General features: G+C 40.1%; 1 protein-coding gene across 2 annotated transcripts in view; it reads right to left on the reverse strand.

Annotated features, from left to right (window-relative positions):
- The window catches only part of ZCCHC2 (zinc finger CCHC-type containing 2), a 63622-nt gene that overhangs the window by 8888 nt on the left and 30240 nt on the right, over positions 1-24494 (reverse strand). For both annotated transcript variants that reach the window (XR_006963268.1, XM_047086157.1), the window contains exons 6-12: positions 15073-15167; positions 12594-12677; positions 11075-11132; positions 8635-8770; positions 7516-7580; positions 7051-7145; positions 1842-1970 (exon numbers count right to left, since the gene is read on the reverse strand). Coding sequence is in view for 1 of the 2 variants with exons in the window: in XM_047086157.1 (XP_046942113.1) it covers positions 1842-1970; positions 7051-7145; positions 7516-7580; positions 8635-8770; positions 11075-11132; positions 12594-12677; positions 15073-15167 (662 nt within the window). In the remaining variant the exon portion in view is untranslated. The remainder of the gene's footprint in view (positions 1-1841; positions 1971-7050; positions 7146-7515; positions 7581-8634; positions 8771-11074; positions 11133-12593; positions 12678-15072; positions 15168-24494) is intronic.

Raw genomic sequence — 24494 nt, forward strand, 5'->3', positions numbered from 1 at the left:
GCAGGAGCACTTAGGGCCATAGCTTCTGAAGACCTGACCGGACGCTCTGACACAGAAGCTCAGGTCTCAGAAAGCTACGGTAGAAGGATCTCTACAGATCTTCAGGTGGCCCAAGAGAAATCATTCAATACCTCCTACTACCACGGGTACACCTTAGAACCAAAATGTTACTAAGCAGATGTTCATAACCAAGATGTTACCAATCAGATATCTTTACCATGTGTGAAGAATGACATCCCCATTCAACATACACATTTTTGAAATATCATTTCCAGAATAGTAAGGTAAGGATCTCTGACACTCCTCTCCTGCATAAAAGGAACAAGAATTCTAGCAAAAACTGTGAAAATCAACTTTTTTAGAACTCTGGAAATTAACGGCTTACAGCAATCTGAGGAGTGTTTATTCAAGAAAAACTCTCAAGAAATCTCTTAAGAAAAGTGAGCACTGTGGCACTTTAACTTGCCCTAATTCCAGCGTACTTTCTCTAGCTCAGAAGTAGCCTTATAAAGGAATAGTTTTGCAACCACAGTAGCTATAAAAACTAGCAGCCTAGCAGCCACCAGAAGAAACATGGGTGGAGCTATTTAAAGCCCCATCCCCAAAAAACTGTCATTGTCTATCTAGCAGTTACAGGTCACTCTGTGTTAACAGCTGCTTACCCACAGGGCATTTGTCACAATCAATCAGCAGCAAATGTTTAACAACCTGGCTGCCTGAGGCAGCATTACCAGTTGGGACTAACAAGAGACTGACCAAAAACCTTAAACGGAAAAACTGAAGAATGAGATGTCTGCAGGGAGCTTTGAAAAGCTTGCACATATTCTTGAAAATCTAGAAGGCCATGTTTAATGGCTTAATGTCAGGGCTGTTTACATACAGCCATTAATGTCGAGGGCTGTATGTAAACCCAGGAAAGCACTGAGAAAGCACTACAGTCTCACTTTTGGCCGACTCTGATCTTCTGTTTGAGGAAGAAGTGAAGACCTAAGACATACAGAAAACAAATAGCAAAATGGCAGATGTGAATTCTACGTTATCAGTAATTACAGTAAAATTAAAGGGATTAAACACTCCAATCAAATGGCAGAGATCGCAGCATGGCTCAAAAGCCATAATCCAACTCTATGCTGTGGTATCCTAAGAGAGACACACTTTAGATTCAAAGACACAAACAGCCTTAAAGTGAAAGGACAGAAAGGGGCGCCTGGGTGGCTCAGTTGGTTAAGCGTCTGATTCTTGGGTTTCAGCTCAGGATCTCACAGTTCATGAGTTGGAGCCCCACGCTGGGCTCTGAGCCAATAGTGGGGAGCCTGCTTGGGATTTCTCTCTCCCTCTCAATAAATAAACAAACAAACATAAAAAATTTTAAAACACACGTGAAAGGATGGAAAAAGTAGTGCCCTACAAACAATACCCAGAAGAGTGCAGGAGTGGCTCTATTACTGTCAGATAAAATAGACTTTCGGCCAAAAACAGTTACTAGAGACAAAAAAAAAGAGTATTTTATAATGACAAAAGAATCAATCCATCAGAAGATAGGAAACTTATAAATATGTACCTCTAGCAACATACACATTTTCAATCTTTCTACACTAGTAAACTACTTTATTATGACTCTTTTCTTTCTACTTAATTTCCTATGCAGTGAAATAAGCTTAAAAAAAATCAACACTGCGAGGAACTTCCAAGTCAGTGGTCATTAAGGCACCCTTTATACCAATTAAATTTAAAATTAATAATGACAGTTATAGGACCATAAAATTACTTATGTTTGACAGATTTTAAGAGACAACACACATTTCCCTCCACCATCCCCATATCCCTTCCAAAGAGCAAACCTCTGTCTTTTTCTTCTTCGCTTTCAAAGCTTTCTCTTCCATCATGTCGTGGGCTAGAGGGAGAACTGTAACTCTCTGAAGAGGTTTCTCCACATGTGTCATGTCCAGATCCAATGTCCAAATTCACATCTAAAAATAATAATTCTATTCTTAAAAAATCATGTTAAGTATATTAATTTCTGAATTGAACCATTAGAATCAGCTATAGCCGGGGCGCCTGGGTGGCTCAGTCGGTTAAGCGTCCAGCTTTGGCTCAGGTCATGAACTCACAGCTCGTTGAGTTCGAGCCCTGCATCGGGCTCTGTGCTGACAGCTCGGAGCCTAGAGCCTGCTTGGGATTCTGTGTCTCCCTCTCTCTGCCCCTCCCCCACTCATGCTCTGTCTCTGTGTCTCTCTCAAAAATAAACATTAAAGACAAGAAAAAAAAAGAATTAGTTATAGCTGTAAAAAGTTTTTTCTTTTAGTTTTTCTATAATCACCTAAAAAGCTGGGCCTTGAGGTAAAAATTCATTACTACAACACAATTTTAATTGAAAATAATTGAATAACAAGTATATTCTTAAGACAAAGGCACAGGGACAAGTCAATCTTACTGACTTTAAAAAAATCAGAGTTAAAGTTCATCATACGGTCTGCTCAGTAAGAGCACACTGAGCCATTTTCTGAGTCTAGACATTTTAATTCCTCAGAGCTTGATGGAAAATTCATTCTTTATCAGAACTCAGGAATAGAACTGACTGCCAGAATGTTTATTTGGTCGAATCACTATGCCTGAGTATTTGAAACAGAGGACGATGCTCCCCATCTAGTAGACTGATTAGTCCCCCGAGTTCCGCCCAGAAGCCAACATGGGGTGGGGCGGGGGCTGTGGTGCAGATCTGCCCCGACCAATCAGCTGTTTCTGTTCGGGGCCCAGAGAAAAGATTACTGGTACACCTAGTACTGGACACTCCCGCACTGGCCCAAACTTAGGTCACTGTTCTATTCATTCCTGTAAACCCAGCTGAGCCAGCAGAGATTCTGCCTCGCAGCAAGCACCCAACACACGTTTAGGACAGAAATCCCCATAGAAGGAATTCTGGAGAGATTTCAGGACTATAGATGAGTGAACCACTTCTTCGGCAACCTGGCAGAATCAATAAAAGGTAATCACTTGGACAAAATAGGTGTTAGAAAAAAGATATGGTTTGTGTAATACGCAAATTAGTTGACTAATCTGTGTCTTTCAAAGGCATTAAATTATAACGAGGTTAGTACTGTTAAAGATGACCCACCACTCAAATGGTAAATCAATATTAAAGAATAAAGTCATTAAGAATGCAGATGATGCGGAATCCCTTTGGGTAATAAAATGCCAAACTGCCAAGGGAAAACTGCACAAGATCTCATGAGGCTGTAAGAAAAGTGGCAGAGGAGCGACTTGGACAAGAAATAATTTTACAGAAAAGTCATCTGGAGTACACTTACACACGGTAATAGGTTCTGAATTTCCAGTCACAACATGACTAAGGAAAGGGACGCAAGTGAACGTCAATGGCACCTGAGGACAATCTAATGTGCCACGGTGGCCAAAAAGCCTGGCATTAACTGGATTACTAAAAATGAAACCTCTGAAACTGTGGCATACATGCAAACTGTGCATGTAAGTATTTCAACCAGCATAATGAACAAAATGAACAATTCAGTGAAGAGAATCAAAGATTCAATGACAATCTCAAGCCAGAAATGATGGGCTGACAGGGAGCCCCTGGGGGGAGGGTGAGCTGAGATCTATCTGCTCACTACAACTCAGACAGTGAAACTACAGTGGAGTTGTTGAAACTTCAAAGAGCTAAGTTTCAGACTAGGTTTAAAAAAAAAAAGCAGCTATTTCTCAAAATCACAGTTTACAGAATGATTTACTCTCGATTATATTAGCCAGTAAATATCCTCATCACCAAACTGCCAATATAATAATTTGCAGTTTTCAAAGAACTAAATACATAAATCTAAATCTATACTAAACAGAATTTTCTTTTTGATCACCTGGAAGGTGCAGAGTCTTTGGAATTTTTATCATCAGAAATCATTATTATGTGACCCTATGGAGTCAGAGTGTGGAAGGGGAGCATGAAACAATTATGCCAAAGGATGTTTCATGTACCGTCCTTTTGTTTTTCTAAGTTTATTTATTTTGAGAGAAAGAGAAACAGAGCACATGAGCAGGGAAGGGGCAGAGAGGGAGAGGATGAATCTCAAGCAGGCTCTGTGCTGTCAGCACAGAGCCCGGCGTGGGGCTCGAACTCATGAACCACAAGATCGTGACCTGAGCTGAAGTCAAGAGCCGGACACTTAACTGACTGAGCCACCCAGGCGCCCCCCCCACACTCTCCTTTTAAATAGAAGCATAAACCTTTTTGTTTATTATCACATCTCAAAGAGTAAAAGGTTGTGCATATTATTAAGAAGACGAAAAGCAAAACCTTACAATATTAAACACTATTCTAACAATAAAAATCCTGGTTATTAGTATTTATGAACAAAGAGAAGTCGGGTAGACTTAAGAACCATTTAGATACATGAGATGACAGAAACACAGTGGGTTATTATAGGAAGCTGGAGACTCTGAAGTCACTGAAATCTGTCATAAGAATTACTGAGAGGTCAACCATCTCACTGCCCCCAAACTTCTTGGTGCCACAATCAGCAACAGACGAATGGGGTGGAAGAAACACAGGCGATGCAGTGGGAAAAAGTTCTTAATAATGCAGATGAAGTAAAGCACACATCCTTCTAGCAGAGAAACTTCAAGCTTGAGGTTTTTTTTTTTTTTTAAAAATTTTTTTTTTTTTTTTCAACGTTTATTTATTTTTGGGACAGAGAGAGACAGAGCATGAACGGGGGAGGGGCAGAGAGAGAGGGAGACACAGAATCGGAAACAGGCTCCAGGCTCTGAGCCATCAGCCCAGAGCCTGACGCGGGGCTCGAACTCACGGACCGCGAGATCGTGACCTGAGCTGAAGTCGGACGCTTAACCGACTGCGCCACCCAGGCGCCCCAAGCTTGAGGTTTTAAAAACAAACACAGTGCAAAGAAAACAGATGAGAAATAGCAAGCACTGCCACTGTTTTTCGGGGACACAACACGAAGGGAGGCAGTGAGGGACTTTTGGTCCCTTCTGTGTTTTTAGAATTTTCAACAATATAAATGTCTTATTACTCAAAATAGAAGTTAAATTTTAAAGTTAAAACTAAGTAAGACCCAGACAACCTACCAATCAGAAGGATCTGACATTTTTAACTCCAATACACTATCTACTACTTTATGACATGTAGGATTTGTTCCACAAAGAAACAAAACCTTAAATATATCTTACGTTTACTGAATGCTTAAAGGTAATTCCTTCTTTATAACCTAATATTTCCAAAGGAAATTAATCAACAGAGGTTTTTTGTTGTTGTTGTTGTTTTAAATTGGAGTCAGCAAACATCTGAGTTACATCTGGTATCAATGCAAAGCTGTACAAAGTATATTTTATTTATAGTCACACTTCATGACAAAGAATAAGGTTTATCTTAATAAGAAATCCTGAGGTTGTATTTTCAGAGTATTGGAAAACAAAGAGAAAAAGGAATTGGAGTTTGGGATGCTATTTATAAACTCTTAATAACCTACAAGTGTATGTTTTCTTCTAACTTAGAATAGGGAAAAGAACTAAATTATTGAACATCTATGTGCTCAGCACTAGTTAAGTACTTTTCAGATGTTGCCATATTTAATCCTTACAATCCAGGGCGGGAGGTTATTAGTCCTGTCTCTGAAATGAGAGAAATTAGGCTGCAGAGAGGCCACACATTTATGAAACTGGAGGACAAGACTCAAACCCACATTTGTCTAAGATCAAAGTCCACAGAACTTCTCTGCAAGTATGAGGCTAAAGAGGATAGAAGACTTGTGTGCTTCTTCAGTGAGCAGTAGTTCCCAAATCATATGAGGGACGAGAGAGCGATCTTCTGAAGGTGGGATACGTTTGACAGGAATTTCAACTGGGGAATGATCCGATTTAGGATGTGACCTAGGAGACAAATACGCGGGCAGTGCAGGAAGTGAGCTGGAAGGAGGAAGAACAGAGACAGGGAGATCTGCCACAAGTAATTTTCAACCATCCGCCGACAGAGACCTTTTGCCATTCTTATTTTAGCTTTTTTCCTCCTCCTTTTAAGCTGCCACCACCACCACAGGAAACCTCAAAGATAGTTAAGGTTACAATATACTCATAAACGACGTGTTTTTTCCCCCATGTCATTTTTTCCCCAAGGACAGTTCAGTTAGTTAATTCAGTAAGTTGGCCAGCTGATTTTAGAGGAAAAATGTAACCATATTTCCTGTATCAATATTCAATCTCTGTGAACGAGTACCTGGTTTAAAAACACACTCCATTAAAAAATATATACATTCTGGTTATTTATGTTGTATCATCACAACTGAATGTACTAATACTTGCATAAAATTTAAATCAAAAAAAATCCTTAATTTGTGAAATCAGTCCAATCAACAAATGTGGGAGGTACACACATGAACAAAACATACTCCTAGGGGTCTAGGAGCCTTTTATTCTCTTTTGTCTTTGCTATTAATGGTACACGTAACACAGAAAAGTTATTAATGAACCAGCAGAAAGGACACTTCTCAAATAAATACAAAACCTGAAAATAAAGAAAACTTAAAAGCAGGTAAATGGAAACTACACAAATCTAGTACAATAAAAATCTGAGTGTCTGCATTCCCCTAGAACTCCGTAAAAGCCCACAAAGGACAGTCATTAAAACATGAAAACGTCAACAAGATTCTAAAAACGACTTTACACAAGGACAGGGACAGGCTTCCATGAGGGCTGAAAGGATCCCCCAGGTGCTCGGACCTGTGCTCTGGAGCAGGGACAGGCTCGAGAAGTGGACAAGTGAGGAGCCCGTGGCCTGCAGAGGAAGGAAACGGTGGGGAAGCACAACTGTGGCAAAGGAAAGGTTCACCTCTGTGGCTGCTTCCGACTTCCTAAATCAGTTCCATTAATACTTCAGGATGGTTTAATTCAGAACCTGCTATTCCCGTCCGTGCAAGGTTAACAGTATAATTTCAGGATCTGACACCACAGCTCAACAGCTACTAAAACAGGAATCATGCCAAATACATGTAGGTGATGGGTATTTGAAAGAAAAACAAACTTTCTTACCTTTCACAGAACCACCATGGGCATGCTGGGAAGTTGAGAGTCTGATACCATTTATTCTACTATTCAATCTGTTGTCAGTTTTCTTAATTTTCTCCCTAAACCCAAAATATACATGTTACTGACATTTTTTTATAAGGCTCTCTAGAGAACACAATAAATAGTATTACTAAAATTCTGTTTTTTATAGTAAAACAATTTTTAGTAAGGTATAATCTAAATGCAAGATTCGCCCTTTAGTGTACGGTTCGGAGAGTTTTGTCCCTCCAAACTGAATATATTTTGACAATAGCTTTATTTTGATCATCTGCATTTGCTGACTATTTTGAATTAAAAAAATTAGGCCTAGAAATAAAAATGTAATGAAAATACTATTTATTCTACATAAACAAAACATGCCCATAGTCAAAGCCTACATGTTGCCTTTCTTACCAATTCCTATTACTGGAAACATTAAATTGAACCTACTTTTCTATTTGTGGCTTTCCTTTCTTCTTATTTATTGAAGATAAGCTTCGTTTTTCAGTTGAATGCTAATGGAAAGAATAAAAAGAAATCAGACTAAAACTAACCCACACTCATGTAGATATCCTTCTATTCTCCTATCAAACAGTAAAATGACACACTCCCAGTTATATATTGTGAACAAATTCTGATTTCTAACCTATTTCTTGAAGATACCTACCTGAGCCACTAAAATTTGCACATTCTCTGATACTCAATATTAATCTAAGAAAAATACCTATTTTTGAATTTTGCTTTTAAAATGGCCCCGTATTCTTTCTTCTGAGCACAAAATAAAACATACAAATAACTGGCATTTGCTTACACGTTCAACAGTGTTCTTCTGAAGTACAACACTGTTTTATCAACTTTAAGAAGAAAAGGTGTAGGCGCTGAAGTAGAGAGAGTAAAGGTATAATTGAATGGACTCTGAAAACAGGCCATTAAGTATGACTAACGTAACATACAACTTCTCAAAACATTTTGTTTGTAAAACCACATTCCAGTAAAGGTTGACATTTGGAGCTGAGTGCTGACCAGAAATAAACATCAGTTAACAAATATATTTTCTGAAAAGAAGGTGGCTCTCTCCATAGCCTCACCAGTAAGCCTTCCCCTGCATCTACGGTGCTTGCGAGCATTCTGCGCTCTGATTACACCAACTCTGGAGAAAGCAAATATTTCCAATTAGGAAATACATTCCTAAGTTACAATGTAATTTCCTAATTACATTACATTACATCCAACTTCTCATGAGGGACGGTCAGGCTCAAAATTCACAACACCAACAGCAAGACAGTGACTGACATGTGAATAATTCTTCCAAAAGCAAAAAATCTGGCAGAACCATTTGATGTATCCCTAGTTAGAATAAACATTATAAGATTCGCATTAAAATGTACTCCTTTTCTGAGCAATAAAGGCAATCTCAAGATATTTTTTCAGGTGTCAGAAGAGTTTAGACCATATATTCCAATTAAGTTGAAAGTCTAACAGCTATACTATCTGACATAATAATACTTAAGAGAACTCAACTCTTGTAGAGCAGCAATGCATGGAGACAAGAACAAAACCCTCCAATACCTGGTCAGCTAAGGCCACACAGTGCTCCGGGTGCTGAACGGCAGGGCAGCTCTGCTTTCTCCAATCCACAATTCCGTTCTGTTCAGAATATTGCACGGTGAGCCCATCCAACGGAGAACAACTTGTACCAATGGTGCTATCAGAAGAAGTTTGTAAGGTGTGAAAATCTGTCCTCAGTACTCAAACCTATACTGTCTCATATAATGAAGAAGCTATAGTAACCCTTTGTTCAGTGTATGTATGTATGTGTGTGTGTGTTTTTTAAAGAATGCCTAGTGATATCTCTAAGAAAAAAAAAAGGATGCTATGAGAATAAATTATCACACAGCTATCTTATCTAATAAATAACACCTGTCTCTAAGGAAATTAGTAACAAGTGTAAGTTGTCTTCAGACACTATATATGGTCATCCTGTGCCACTCACAGCTGGAGTGTAACCCCGATATTGAGAGGATAGCTAAGTACTGTGTATATCTAAGGCATGTCAAAGGACAGGGCAATGTGACTGAAAAACAGAAGAAACAGACATCGGAAACAGACTCCAAAAGAATCCAGTGACAGAAGTTACTGGACATGGCCTTTAAAATAACAGTGTTTAATAGGTCAGTGACTACAAGAAGATGGGAAATTTGGGGAATGTCCCGAGAAATACAAACAAGAACCACACTTAAATTCTGGAACTGTAAAAGAAACTGAAATTAAGAACTCAACGGATAGTGGGGTGCCTGGGTGGCTCAGTCGGTTGAGCGTCCGACTTCAGCTCAGGTCATGATTTCACGGTTCTTGAGTTCGAGCCCCGCATCAGGCTCTGTGCTGACAGCTCAGAGCCTGGAGCCTGCTTCCGATTCTGTGTCTCCCTCTCTCTCTGACCCTCCCCTGCTTACGCTCTGTCTCTCAAAAAGGAATAAACATTAAAAAAAAAATTAAAGAACTCAATGGATAGAAGCAGACACACAAAGTCAGTAAGGAGGAACTTTGGCCAGAAGAAACTAGACTGAAGCTGGAGAAGAAGAAAATACAGAGAACACAGAAAAGCTTAGGAGACACACAGGGCCTGGTGGAAAGTCTAACACACGAAGTACCCCAAGTCTCAGAAGAGAAAACAAGAGAATCAGGTGGAAGCAGTATCTGAAAAGGTAGCGGCCTGGTCTTCTCTAAAATCAAAAGGCATCAGGCTTCAGGCTTAAGAAGTGAAATTCATTCAAAGACAGCCACAAACAGTATCTTAGAAAAGTGCTCAAAACCAGATGAGAAAATCTTAAAAAGCAATCAGGTTGTGAAAAGCACATCCACTTCCAAAGAGCAACAAGGCTGAAACAATGAATGCCAGCTGTCTTTGTTAGTTCTCCCCAGAAGGAGAATCTGGGCTGGCATGGTTGATAGGGGAGGTGAGCTCAGGAAGCAAAACAAAAAGTGTGTAGAATGAAAGAGGAAAAGAGGAAAAACCAACGTGTAAGGGTCCGTTACTTGTAAGGTTGCCAACATAACAACAGAGGCTCGAACCAGCTGGGACCTCCCAGAATTATCTATCCAAAGGACAGGAAGCTGGAGCCCCCCCATCAGTTGAATGCTGACCCCCTGGGCAAATTAACTTGCATTTCTGGACTATGCTGGTCTGAGTGTCAACCAGGTCCCCAGAATCAGCCAGGGCCCTGAGGCAGAAGGTAGAAAGTCTTACAGCTTGGGTGGGACAGCGGAAACTTGAAGAGCGTCCTAGAGCCGGGCTGAGGCTATCATGCGAGGGACCAAAGGCATTAAACAGGAAGACAGTAAAAACTGACTTTCAAAGCACTTGCAGAAAGTCACTGCCAACCTAGAATCCTACATCCAGGAAAAGTGCAGGCAAAATAAACATTTTTTTCCCCCCAGGTAAAAACAAAGTAAATGCATCAATGGCAGACAGAGCTACAGGAACTACTGCAGTCCTTCAGCAGGAAGGAAACAATCATGGACGGACGCTAAGACACATGGGAAAGAATGAAGGCAGTGGAACGGCAGAATCCAAGTGACAGGTGAAGGTAGGTTTCACAAGGTCTAAACTACAGGGAGAATAACGTACAGGACAACCACAATTTGTAAGGTGGGAGGGGTAAGTGAAATAACAGCGAATAAAGGTCCTCACAGGGGAAGTGCTGCAAGCGCCATTAGTACCAGACCTTAGAGAGTCCAAGATGTAGAATACAATCTCATGACCCCTCGTTACCACTAGAAGAATCGAAAACATTACCTAACTCTCAAAGTTAACAGAACGGAGAAACAGAATAAAACCACCTTACAGCAAGAAAGGAAAGAAAAGGAAGATGACACAGAAAAGGCTGGACAAGTAACAAGCAAACAGTAAAACAGCAGACTTCTAGGCAAACGTCTCAGTGATTAAAGTAAATGTGACACAGTGAATTACAAACGTACAAAGACATTGTTTTAGGAATTAGATACGTACTTCACAAGGGGACTCTTGCCGGTGTGTTTCTTGTGGATTATGGTGTGCTGTAACACATCTACGGTAGAGGAAGAAACGATTATTATACCAAATGCTGCTGCCAAAAATCCAAGAGGATGACGCAACTAATTTATGTGACGGTGACAGGATCACCAGACCATGCAGAATGCTTCTAAGCACTTTTCACAGAAAACTCTTTAAAGGGGCAACTTTTCAAAAACACGCTACAGTCCTACTGTAATGTAAATGATTTTCTTAACATTTTCTTTTGTCTCGCTTACTTTATTATAAGAATACAGTATCATAATACATCTAAAATACAAACTATGTGTTAACTGTTTACATTTTTGGTAAGGCTTCTGATCAAACAGCAGGCTAGTAATAGTTACGTTTTGGGGGAGTCAGAAGTTATACATGGATTTTTGACTGCAAGGGGGGCAGCGCCCCTTACCGCTCTGTTGTTCAAGGGTCAACTATATTTGCCTCTTTTCATTAAGAAACAAAATATATCACAGAAATATCTGAAGGCCTTTCTTCATTCCACTTGACTTCCTCCCTCTACAGAGATAAACTAGCTGAAGTATTCTACTGCGTGTTTTTATTAAGATTTACCGCACCCGGGTGATACCCAGGTATTTGCTATTACACACAAGGCTGCTGTGAGGACTTCAGTCTCCATCCCCTGAACACACGGACAACAATTTTCATAGCAGCAGAAGTGCTGGGCGGTGGCATGAAATTAATTACTTCCAACCTCACTACACAGTGTCAAATTTCTGTCCAAATGAGTTGTACCAATTTATGTTCCCATCCGCAGCGGATCAGAGCTCCCATTACTTCATACCCCTGGTAATGTCAGACTTGAAAATGTTTTACCAACTCGGGGAGCGTGAAATGATATCTCGTTGTTTTCACAGTGTGCATTTTTCAGACTACTCGTGAGGCTAAACACTGCTTAATTGCCATTCACATTTCCTCTTCCATGAATTAACTATCTTTATCTTTTGTCCTTACTGTCAATTAGACTGATGCTCTGAGTTTTTGGACGAATATTTCTATTGTCTGGGTATAGTCTTTCTTCAACTGTGAATAGCCTGTAAATATCTTCTGCCTGTTTTTTGGTTACAAGTTCAGTTTTATTTTAGAAAAAAGATCTCCACCACGGTCACGTTCTGCTTTGTCAAGAAAGCCTTCTTGTCCCAGGTTATTAACATTTAAAAGTTCAGTTTTACATTTTATATACTACATTAAGTTTATATGTACTTATCTTTTGTTACTTACTTGAAATTTTTGTGCATGATGTAAGTAGGGATCTAATTATATAATATTTTTTCAACTGGAAAGCCAGCCAACATCATTTATTGAATAGTCTATTTTTTCCTCACTTATTTATAATGCCACCTGTCACATTCCAAGTTTCCATATGTCTGTTTCTTGGCTCCTTAATCTGTTCTAATGGTCTGCCTATCCTTGTGCCTATATCAGGCAAAATGACTTATTCCAGTGAATCTACACTTACCTTCTTCTTGACTTGAAGCTTCTGAGCTGTCTTCCTTTAAGTGTTCTAATATTTTAGAAGTCTTCAGAGAGGACTGTAAGTTATCTGCAGGAAGTATTCAATACCAATTAACTTTTTAGGAAAAAGGTAATAAAGAAAACACACAGAATGATTCCTTCTGTCCCAAGAAGAGGAGAGTGGTGAGTCAGTGGTAAAGAGAACATTTCTACTAGTTAGGACCTTTGCAACACCAAGGTGACACAGCACAGAACACTGGACTGGGAGTGGGGACCCTGAATCACAGAGCCTGCTCTCCCCATGAAAACCACAGGTCTGGAGCAAGGGGCTTCACCTCCACCAGCCCCAGGGGCTCACGCGCAATAGGAGGGGATGCACCAGATTAGTGCTTCTCAGACATCGGTGGTGTGGGAAGGCTTTTCAAATTTCTAATGTGTTGTGAAGCATTCCTTTTATAAAATATAAGCAGGTGTGGCAATGTCCAACTGCTACAAAACCTCTCAAGTGTCCACCGTGAGTTTCTATTCTATTACAGAGCAGTGGCCCACGGGGCACATTCTGAAAGCCCCAGACTAGTCCTCAGGTAAGGTGCAGACTGGTGGGGTTCCAGACCGCGATACGCTGAAGTCATCTAGGAGTTAACATTTGTTTTCTCAAGTGTCAGGACACAGACTAAGTACTACTGTCTATCCCTAGGGACAAAAGGTAGAGCTGTCATTTTTTTCAAAAAAGTGCAAATGAACTTTGACAACAGTGTGTTCCCTGGTGAAACAATGTGGACATCCTGACCACATTTTCCACACTCCCAAAACATGTCCTTTAATACATTTTAATTTTGCAACAATTTGAGGTCTTCCAATGTACTACTCCCTTTAGCACCATGCATGTAATTTAAATACTGTAAAGCTCTCGTGATTTTTCTCTTATTTATATATGCTACTCACTTGGGCCAGTTTTCCTGGGTCGCCTGTTAAAATCGGAATTAAAAGTTTAACTTTGTGTTTTCGGCATGTGTTAAGCAAACGCTATTTATAGATATTCCTTAAAAAGTACTTCCACTCGGTTCAAGCAGAAGAAAGCACTGACTGTTAGATCTATACAGCTCCAGGGTGATTAGGATTCTCTTTAAAAAACAACCAGCTACTGTCACTGTTCAGACAGAAATTTAACCGTGGAGTCACTCATCTCGTCTCATCAACTAGTCATCAAGAATCTCCCACCCTCACCCCCCCCACACACACATACACACAAGAGAGAGAGAAACTTTAAAAGTTAACCCGTTATCATATCCAATCATATTACTTTTTCTAAATTCTCTTTCTTCCACCTCAAAATGAGCAAATATGCATTTTCTTTCCTCTTTAGGTACAAGAAAATAGGACTTTGTTGATAGCAGAAGGAAAGGTTAAAAAAATAAACAGCCACTTGCCATAATGGCTGTGCTTTAAGTTAGCACATTCTCCTAAAGCCCACATCAATGTTCCTGGCAAAATATTTGTTTAAAAAGGCAGCTGAGATAGATGTGCATAGAAGCACACATAAGGCCGACTGTGAGGAAGGATGAAACATGAGGGCAAAAGCAACTTACAGGAACAGAAGGAAAAAAATGGGGGAAATCTTCAGGAGGTAATATTTCAGTTGGGTCTTAAAACAGGTGTGATTTTAATAGGCTGTGCCAAAAGGAAGGACATTTAAAAGTTCAGGTGCAGAATGAGCCAAGACACTGGGACAGGAAATGGCAGGTATACTGAGTAGATGCCAAGCCTTCAAGCAGCCAGAGCCTGAGAGACTAGCAATGAGGCACAAGGAGACTCACGGCAGGGCTTGAATTTCAAATCAAACTTTTAAGGTTTGGAAGAGAGGATTAACCAACTGATCCCTGAGGTAATCCTGGCGTAGGTTAAAGTCAAGTGAGAAACCAGAACCGGAGACATGAGTGAGGAGGCTTCGTGCAAGGTGTGCATGGAAGAAAGGCTTAACAGCCCACAACGGACTGGTAAGGAGGGGCAGAAAGGAAGGCACCCCCTGTCCGGCATGGCTTGGCCTGTAAATGACTGAATGTGAAGAGGAGAAGTGGAAAGAGTAACGCCCGGTTTCCAGCCAGGGAGGCTACGGAGGTCACTACGGGAACACGGGACCCGGGAGGATAGGCAGATTCTAAGAGGTGACACCCCCCCCCCCCCCCCCGTGCCCGGCAGGGCAGCACCTCCGAAGCCTGTACACCAGGTGACAAGGCCCTGGGGGACCCAGTATGTCCACGAGATGGAGACAGCTGGCCTTTCCCTTGCAATCAGTCTGTTTTGTGACTTTAGCTTTGACACACTATTTTCTGTAAAACTGCAGTGTCAATTTCACTGAAAACTACACGTTTCTTAATCGTAGGCCGCTATTCCTCAACTGCCAGCCCCATACAAGGCAGCACAGTGAAACAGGAACGCTAAGCAAGAACACATCCGATTTCTAGAGAGGAGAAGACGCTTACTGAGGCTGTGCAGAGGGTCTGGTGATATGGACTGAAAGAAGCTGTGCACTTTCTGACTCTGTAGAAAAGCTTGGGATGAAGTTGAAAATAGCTGCCTGCACATAAAAGAAAAGAGAGGTGTTAATTTCACGTAATATAAACCCACAAGAGTCTCAGTTTAGACTGTAAGGCAAATTTATGTGGCAGTTTAATTCAGTATTATAAGGACATTGGGGGCGCTTGGGTAGCTCACTCGGTTAAGCGTCTGACTCTTGGTTTTGGCTCAGGTTATGATCTCACGGTTCGTGAGTTCGAGCCCCAAGCGCTCTAAGCTGACAGCGTAGGGCCTGCTTGGGATTCTCTCTCCCCCTCTCTGCCCCTCCCTTGCTTGCATGTGTGCATGCGCTCTCTCAAAATAAACAAACAAAAAAAATACTTTTTTCTGAGGAAAAGAATATTATTTTCTAATGTATTTCCCATAGGAAGAAGTGAATAAAAGTTAAACTTATTTGCAAATATCTGGTAAATGGGCTTATTTTTAATTTTTTTTTTTTAATTTTTTTTTTAACGTTTATTTATTTTTGAGACAGAGAGAGACAGAGCATGAACGGGGGAGGGGCAGAGAGAGAGGGAGACACAGAATCTGAAACAGGCTCCAGGCTCTGAGCCATCAGCACAGAGCCCGATGCGGGGCTCGAACTCACGGACCGCGAGATCGTGACCTGAGCCGAAGTCGGCCACTTAACCGACTGAGCCACCCAGGTGCCCCTATTTTTAATTTTCTATAATCTAGTGGCATGGTTTCACTTCTGGCAATTAAAAAAAAAAAAAAAGTTATTTCAGCCTTTTGTCCAAGTGGCCCAATAGCTATCTTTCTGCCAGATAAGAACTGCAATTCCTTTACTCTTCTTCACAGGTGTTCCTTTTCATCACATGGCTGTACATGGAGGAGCCTTCCCACACTCTGAACCTAAGAGCTGGGGTGCTAGGAGTCCTGGAAACTATGGAATGCAGTGTCTGGTCAGACAAGTATTACTACATCCCAAGGCCTGACTAGCTGATGATTCACTCCACTGTGTATCCTTCCCATGATTCTAAGCTGTTATCTTTGAAAATCAGCTTTCCTCACCTTTTACTAGTGTAATTAAAAGATTCAAACTCAAGTCTTCTCTACAAAACGGACCTTGCAATAAGGGATATAGTTACATCACAGAAACTAATGGAAAGTTTCCTCAAGGATCTGGATACCAGCTCCACCACATAAAAGCTGATCTACTCTAAAAATTTTTTTTTTTTTCAACGTTTATTTATTTTTGGGACAGAGAGAGACAGAGCATGAACGAGGGAGGGGCAGAGAGAGGGAGACACAGAATCGGAAACAGGCTCCAGGCTCTGAGCCATCAGCCCAGAGCCTGACGCGGGGCTCGAACTCACGGACCGTGAGATCGCGACCTGGCTGAAGTCGGACGCTTAACCGACTGCGCCACCCAGGCGCCCCAAAAGCTGATCTACTCTAAATAAGTTACTTAGCCTTCGAGCGTCATTTTCCTCATAGGGAATACTACTAGTTCGTCAAGGTTATGACACTCACGCAGTACATAAAGCCATCACCCTACTCAACATACAAATCCACTTCCATTACTTTTGAACACTTTAAATACTCATTTAAAATTCTTAAATTTCTCCCCAAGGTTCCTAACCTGTCATTCAGATTAACTGTCAAGTCATTAAATACCTTATCAAGAGATGACCCTTACAGACCAAAGTCACCTTGTACATTAGGCAAAACTGCTTCTTGGTATGCAGATGTGGAAATAAATATTCAATAGGAAGACAAATGAGAAACGATGAGATGGAAGACAAACGAAGTGAGGAGCTGATCTAAATTCCCAAGTCTGCACACATTACTTGAGACTGGGGACCGAGACCTGAGGGCAGTGGTAGAACCTATGACCCATTTACTTTCACAAACCAAATGGTCCAAAGACAGACAGACACACCTTTAATTCAAGACTTGAGTCCCGAGAGACAGCTTGGACACCGACTACCAGTCCAAAAATCAACCGCATGTCTGCTGTGGGAATACGGTGCTGTACCTTTAAGCCAAACCGGAGAGAAAGGCACAGGCTTGAAGTCAGAATACAGACTAAAGTCAAGGTTCAGCAACGTATAACCACAAGACAGCAATTACACCTATGTTTGTTTCCAAATCTAACTGGCTAGAAGCTAACATATTAAATTAGAAAAACAAGATTATATATGGACACAACAGAAATTACCCAATCCCCAATGTACATTTCAGTGGCATATTTTCATTTTCCTAACATACAGTGTATCTGGAATGGTATTTATGCAGTGTCCTGTGCCAACCCAATCTCTACTTCTCTTATAAACTCATTTCCTATTTCTCACTTATAATTCCCCCTTCCTTTATCATCGCTACCTTTCTTAAATCACATGAATGATAATCATCCTAATCTAAAATTCACAAATTCACAAACTGAGAATGAGGTGCCCTGACAGCCTATCAATAATGCTGTTGAGACTACAAGCTAGCCACAGAAATCAAAACATTTTTAAGGGAAATATTAGACAATAAACCATTTTTAAAAATAAAATTTTTGAAGAGGAAAATCTTTCCAAGCAGGATATAAAACTCTGAAACCATTAGAGAAAAGATTGATAAATCTGACTATCTAAAAAAAATTAAACTGTCTACACGGCCAAGAAGTAGCAACAAACGGGTCCTTTAACAAATAACTCTTACAAATCAGCAAGACCAATAAAAAGTGGGGAGGACTGAAAAAACCATTCACAAGAAAGTGCACATACAGACTAAATACAGACTCAACTACAGACTAAAATGAGAAAGTCTTCCTCTCTGAGACTAGCAAAGATGAGAGATTGAGAGTATATGTCTGCTGTGTGGTTGCAGAGATACAAACATAAGGAAGGCTTCTGGGGTGTAGAGCGTTGCTACCTCCTTAGAATTTAGAAACATCACTTATTAAAAAATGTATAACTTATGACCAACTTCAATTCTAGAAATTTCTCTTACAGATAAATGTATCAAATGTGTTAAGAAACATATGTGGACATTCCCTGTAATACTGGGTGTAGCAGTTTAAAAATATTCAGACTCCAAACGGCCATAAAACATAATGATTAGTTATGATACAACTAAAAATAGATTATGTAGCAAATAAAGAAGCAGCAGTCTTTTTACATGTACCAATGTGTACATGTATGTATATTTAATGAAAAGATTAAGTGGCAGAAAAGTCTGTATAGGATAATTCAATGTGCACAGTGTAGGAAATATACACAAATGCATAAAATCAAAGTCATGTACGTGCACAGAAAATTTCTGAAAAGTTATGTAAGATTTTTAATGAAGGTTATTTCTAGTGACCAAATTTGGAGAAAGGGCAATTTGAGACTTTTGGCATCACACCTTCCTTTACATTCTTCACGAACAGCTTCAATAGCACCTTTATAAAGGACTTACACACACACACACACACACACACACACACACACACACACGCACGTCTCTGTGATTATCATTGAGGAGAACCCTAAAAGCTGTAATAAGGAGTCAGACATACACTTCTTAATTGTCATCTTGGCCAGGAGCCAAATTTCTAAAAGTGGCTCCTTCGTAGTTTTTCTCCTCCGAAAATCTCCACCTTATAGAAAAGTTGCAAATATGGTAAAAAATCTATTTCTGAACCATAAATAACTCATCTCTGACACCCCAACACCCGGTAAGACATTAGCATTTCCTACAAAGACATCCCTACTGCAATCATATCAGGACACTAACACTGAAAAGTTAATACCTAATCCTCAGAGCCCATTTAAGTTCTGGCAGCTAATTCCTAAGTGTCCTTTTCACCACAAAGGCCCAGCTGCCACCACAGCTCCTCATGGTGTTAAGAGGTCAGGCCCTGTAGTTTGTGGAATGGTCCCGATGTGGGTCTGTCTGATGTTTCCTCACAGCAGGAACGTAACAAGGCTAGGCTGTGTTCTTTTGCTACAGCCTATTGTGTGCTAATTCTGACTGACCCCCTCACTCATCAAGTTCAAGTTAGGGATTAAAGTGGTATCTGTCAGGTTTCTCCACTCTAAAGCCACTCTTCCTCCCTTTATGAATAATAAGCATTATTTTGTGGGAAAGGACTTTGATACTGTAAATATCCTCAAATGTTCAATCTATTCATTTATTATTTACATTAACACGGACTCATGGTTTCCTATTTTATTCAATATTACTGTTTTATTTATTTAGATGTTCGATTTGCTCCAGATCTGACCACTAGGAGCCCCTTCAAACTGGCTTCTGTGTCCTTTTGACCAAACCACTTAATTCTTTGAGCACTTCCTTGCTTTTGGATACAAGAGGCTCATCTTGTACTTTTCCTGCCCTGGCCCTGCAATCGGCTTTTTCCTCCAAGGAACCCTAATTGTGCTCCTTGGTGGAGAATGGTATCATAAGTCAAGCTCTGGACACCAGGTATTCCCATTGCTACAGGCTATGGCTGCTTCCAGACCCTGTCTTTCTTTCCTTTCTTCTTTTTATATGTTTATTTATTTACTGTGAGAGGAGCACAAAGGAGTCACGAGTTGGGGAGGGGCAGAGATAGGGAGAGAGAGAAAACCAAGCGGGCTCCACACTGTCAGCATAGAGACCGACGTGGGTGGGGCTTGAACCTACAAACAGGGAGATCATGACCTGAGCCAGATGCTTAACTGTCGAGCCACCCAGATGCCCCCAGACCCTTTCAATAAACAGAGCCAGGGAATATATGTGTACACACACAACCATATTTCTGTATCTTCCTATATATACCCCAAATCATGATACACCCAATATCTTCAATTCCAATCAGACACTTCAGGGTTCATTCTAGTTTTTTCTTTTCTATAGTGTAACTCCCTTCTCCAACAGAGAGACACTTGGTCCTCACTATTCTTAACATACTAATTAGGTCAACTCCCCGTGGTAATGCTTTCCCACTGATGCCCTACCCACCTCCCGTGTATGTGCCCTCCTGACACCAGCAGAGCTCGAATGCCCTGCCAGCTGCCTCTCAGGTGCACGCCCTCTGAAACACTGTGCCAGCCTCCCAGCACCATCCCCATGACTGAATGACTCCTCCTTCCACTTGGGGTCCCTTTGCTAGTCCATTAGGGCACACCCCCTAAAACCATTGCTGCTGACTGCCTTGCTCTGTTCCACTGAGTGGCTTTATGACTTTCTTGTTCAGGAGGGGCGGGGGGAAAAGAGGACAGGAACTGATGATCACTCTTTAAAAGTCAAGTCCTACAAAAAACCTAGACACTGATATTCCTGAGACTTGAACCATAGTTCAGCATAGCTCCCAGAGCACACATGCATGAAGTTTTAAAGTAACAGATTAAGCTGAATAATAAATATCTGAGAACGTGGAAGAGTATTTCAGAAATAGTACCAGGGGGAGGAAAACCAGATCTATCAGCTATGAACAAACTATAAAATTCTAATAATTAAAAAGTGATCCTGGAACAAGAATGAGATTGTCGCAAGGAAAAATCCATGAACAGGTTACATACCTATGAATGAAGGAAATCAGTAATATAGGAAAGAATCAATTCACTGTTTGGAAAGAAAAATAGATTCAGATCCTGACTTCACTTGGTACAACAATATAAATCCAAACTGATGAAAGGAACAATAAGAGAAACTATCACATACACAAAAAGTACACTGATCGTGTTTCGAAAGATGGATAGCCTCAAGCTTTTTTAAATAAGTGAATATATGTGGCCCAAACTCAAAGGTTACCAAGTGACCAGCCAGTCTCATTCCTATTGTCAGAGCCCCTCTTCTTCCCTAGACGCAAGCCTCTCTGCTATTTTATTGCTTATTTTTCAGAGATAATCTTTGCACACAAACATGTACATATCCTTTAAAACAGTGACATTCTACTAGCTGTTCTCACCTTGCTCTTGCTCTCTATTGTTCTTTTTCAATAAGGCCACACGGTATTCCAGTGAATGAATGTCCCATGAGTTAACCAAGTCTCCACCAACATCTAGCTGTTTCTAGTCTTTTGTAGTCAAATATTACAACAGTAAACATCTGAAACACTCATCTTTGCATACAGTGGGAATACACTTGTACGATAAATTACAAGAAGTGGAAGTCGTCAAAGGTTATCTGCACTTAAGTTGTGGTATCGCCAAACGGCTTTCCATAGAAATTTTACCAGTTTATGTAACTGGCCATGAGTACCTACCAAACTTCTGGATCTGTGCATATTCAACAGGTTGAACAGAAACTCACGTAAGGTGAAAAACCTGTACCCTGAAAACTGTAGGACACTGAGACGACACAAATAAATGGGAAGATAGATAGTCCATGCTTACTGATTAGAAGAATATTGTTAAAATGTCTATACTTCCCAAAGCAATCTACAAATTCAATGTAATCCTATATCCAATAGTATTTTTCATAGAACTAAAACAAATCCCACTGAAACATATGGAACCAACAAAAACCCCAAACAGCCTAGGCAAACTTGAGAAAGATGAATAAACCTAGAAGTATCACAAGCCCAGATTTCAAACTATATTACAAAGCTACAGTAATCAAAACAGTATGGTAACACAGATGCACAGTTCAATGGAACAGAATACAGAGCCCAGAAATAAACTCACACTTTTAAGGGCAATTAATTTATGACAAGGGACACAAGAACACACAACAGGAAAAAGACAGTCTCTTCAATAAATGGTACTGGGAAACTGCACAGCTTTGTGCAAAAGAATGAAAATGTACCATTTTCCTAAGCCATACACAAAAATTTGGTGTAATAAACTCAAAACAGATTAAAGATCTAAACATGAGATAGGAAACCATAAAACTTCTAAAAGGAAACATAGACAGTAAACTCTTGGACACTGGCCTTAGCAATATTTCTCTGGATCAGTCTCCTCATGCAAGGGAAACAAAAGCAAGAATAAACTATTGGTACTACATCAAAACAAAAAGCTTCTGCACAGGGGCACCTGGATGGCTCAGTTGGTTAAGCATCTGATTCTTGGTTTCAGCTGAGGTAATGATCTCATCAGGCTCAGCACTGCTGGTGTGGAGCCTGCTTGAGATTCTCTCTCTGCCCCTTCCCCTCACGTGCGTGCGCGCACGCGCTCTCTCTCTCTCTTTCTCAAAATAAACTTAAAAAATAAAGCTTACAGGGGCGCCTGGGTGGCGCAGTCGGTTAAGCGTCCGACTTCAGCCAGGTCACGATCTCGCGGTCCGTGAGTTCGAGCCCCGCGTCGGGCTCTGGGCTGATGGCTCAGAGCCTGGAGCCTGTTTCAGATTCTGTGTCTCCCTCTCTCTCTGCCCCTCCCCCATTCATGCTCTGTCTCTCTCTGTCCCAAAAATAAATAAACGTTGGAAAAAAAAAAAAAAATTAAAAAAAAAAAATAAAGCTTACACACAGCAAAAGCAATCATTAACAAAATGAAAAGGCAACCCTATTGAATGGGTGAAGAAATTTGCAAATGATATATCCAATAAGGGGCTAGTAACCAAAATATATAAAGAACTTCTAGAACTCAACACCAAAAAACCCACAAATAATCTGCTTAAAAATGGGCAGAGGACCTGAGCATATGTTTGCCAAAGAAAACACACTGATGGCCAACAGACACATGAAAAGATGTTCAATATCACTAATCACCAGGGAAATGCAAATCAAGACCCAATGATATCATCCTATGCCAGTCAGAACGGCTAGTATCACAAAGACAAGAATAACAAGTGTTAGTGAGAATGTGGAGAAAAGGGAACCCTTATGCACTGTTGGTGGGAATGTAAACTGGTGCAGCCATTATGGAAAAGAGTAATGGAAAACAGTATGAAAGTGTCTTAAAATATTAAAAATAGAAATATCATACAATCCAGTAATACCACTTCTGGATATTTAGCCAAAGAAAATGAAAACACTAATTTGAAGAGATACATGCAGCCCTGTATTTACTGCAGCCTTATTCAAAATAGCCAAGACACGGAGGCAACCTAAGTGCCCATCAATAGATGAATAAAGAAGATGTGGTATACAGAATGAAATATTACTCAGCCATTGAAAGAGAATGCCATCTTGCCATTTGGGACAACATGGATGCACCTAGAGGGTATTATATTAAGTGAAGTAAGCCTGAAAAAGACAAATACCATACGATTTCACTTATATGTGGAATCTAAAAAACAAATGAACAAACCAACAGAAACAGGCTCACATACAGAGAACAAACTGGTGGTTACCAAGGGGAGGGGGTAGAGGGATGGGTGAAATAGGCAAAGGGGACTAACAGGTACAAACTTCCAGTTATAAAATAAATAAGTCATGGAATGAAAAACAGAGCACAGACTATCGCCACTAATATTGTAATAACTCCGTATGGTGACAGATGGTAGCTACACAATTTGTGCTAAGTGTACTGTATTATACATAATTGTCAAATCACTGTTATATACGTGAAACTAATACAATATTGGATGTCAACTACATATTTCAATTAAAACTAAATTTGGAAAATTTTTTAAATTTTAATATTTATTTATTATTGAGTGAGACAGAGCACAAGCAGGGGAGGGGACACAGAATCCCAAGCAGGCTCCAGGCTCTGAGCTATCAGCACAGAGCCCACCACAGGGCTTGAACCCACTGACCACAAGATCATGACCTGAGCCGAAGTCGGACGCTCAACCAGCTGAGCTACCCAGGTGCCCCTTAATTCAGAAAATTTTTAAATTAAAAATGTTTTAAATGTAGTAGCCACCTAAAAAATCAAAACTCAAGGTTTTAATTTGTATTTCTGATTATGAGCTTTTCATATGTTCAAATGATACCTAAAAGTCCAGTTTCTCTGTGCTATTTGTTCATATATGCTCCCATTTTCTCCCTTGCTTTGGACTATTAGTTTTCATTACATTATTGATTTTTAGGAGGTTTTTTTTAATAAGAAAGAAGTTATTATAAGTATTTTTTCCCTGAATTTGAAGTTTGTCTTCACTTTGTTTGTAGTATATTTTGTTCTTTAAATTATGTAGAAGTTGGATTTCTGAATACTTAAATTTCCATTTTTAATGGTTTCTAGGTATCATGATACTTAGTAAAAATTTTTTTCATACACATACTAGAAATTTCACATTTTCTTTCTTGCATTTAAATCTCTGAGCCATCTAGATTTAACTTTGATGTAATGAATGACACATAGTTCCAGCCTAACTTTCCCCCCATATATCTACAGTGATGTACCTAACATTTAATAAACAACCTACGAATGACTTTCTTTAGTGAAGAGATAAACAGAAACATAGAAACAAAGACTGACAAACCTAACAGAATATTCTAAACTTCATTTCAAAAATCATCACTAACTGGGTGACTGAA

This window comes from Lynx rufus, unplaced genomic scaffold, assembly GCF_022079265.1.
Source record: "Lynx rufus isolate CCGP_SWC_20201006 ecotype Redwood Valley unplaced genomic scaffold, mLynRuf1.p SCAF_20, whole genome shotgun sequence".
In the NCBI taxonomy this organism is placed as follows: Eukaryota; Metazoa; Chordata; class Mammalia; order Carnivora; family Felidae; genus Lynx; species Lynx rufus.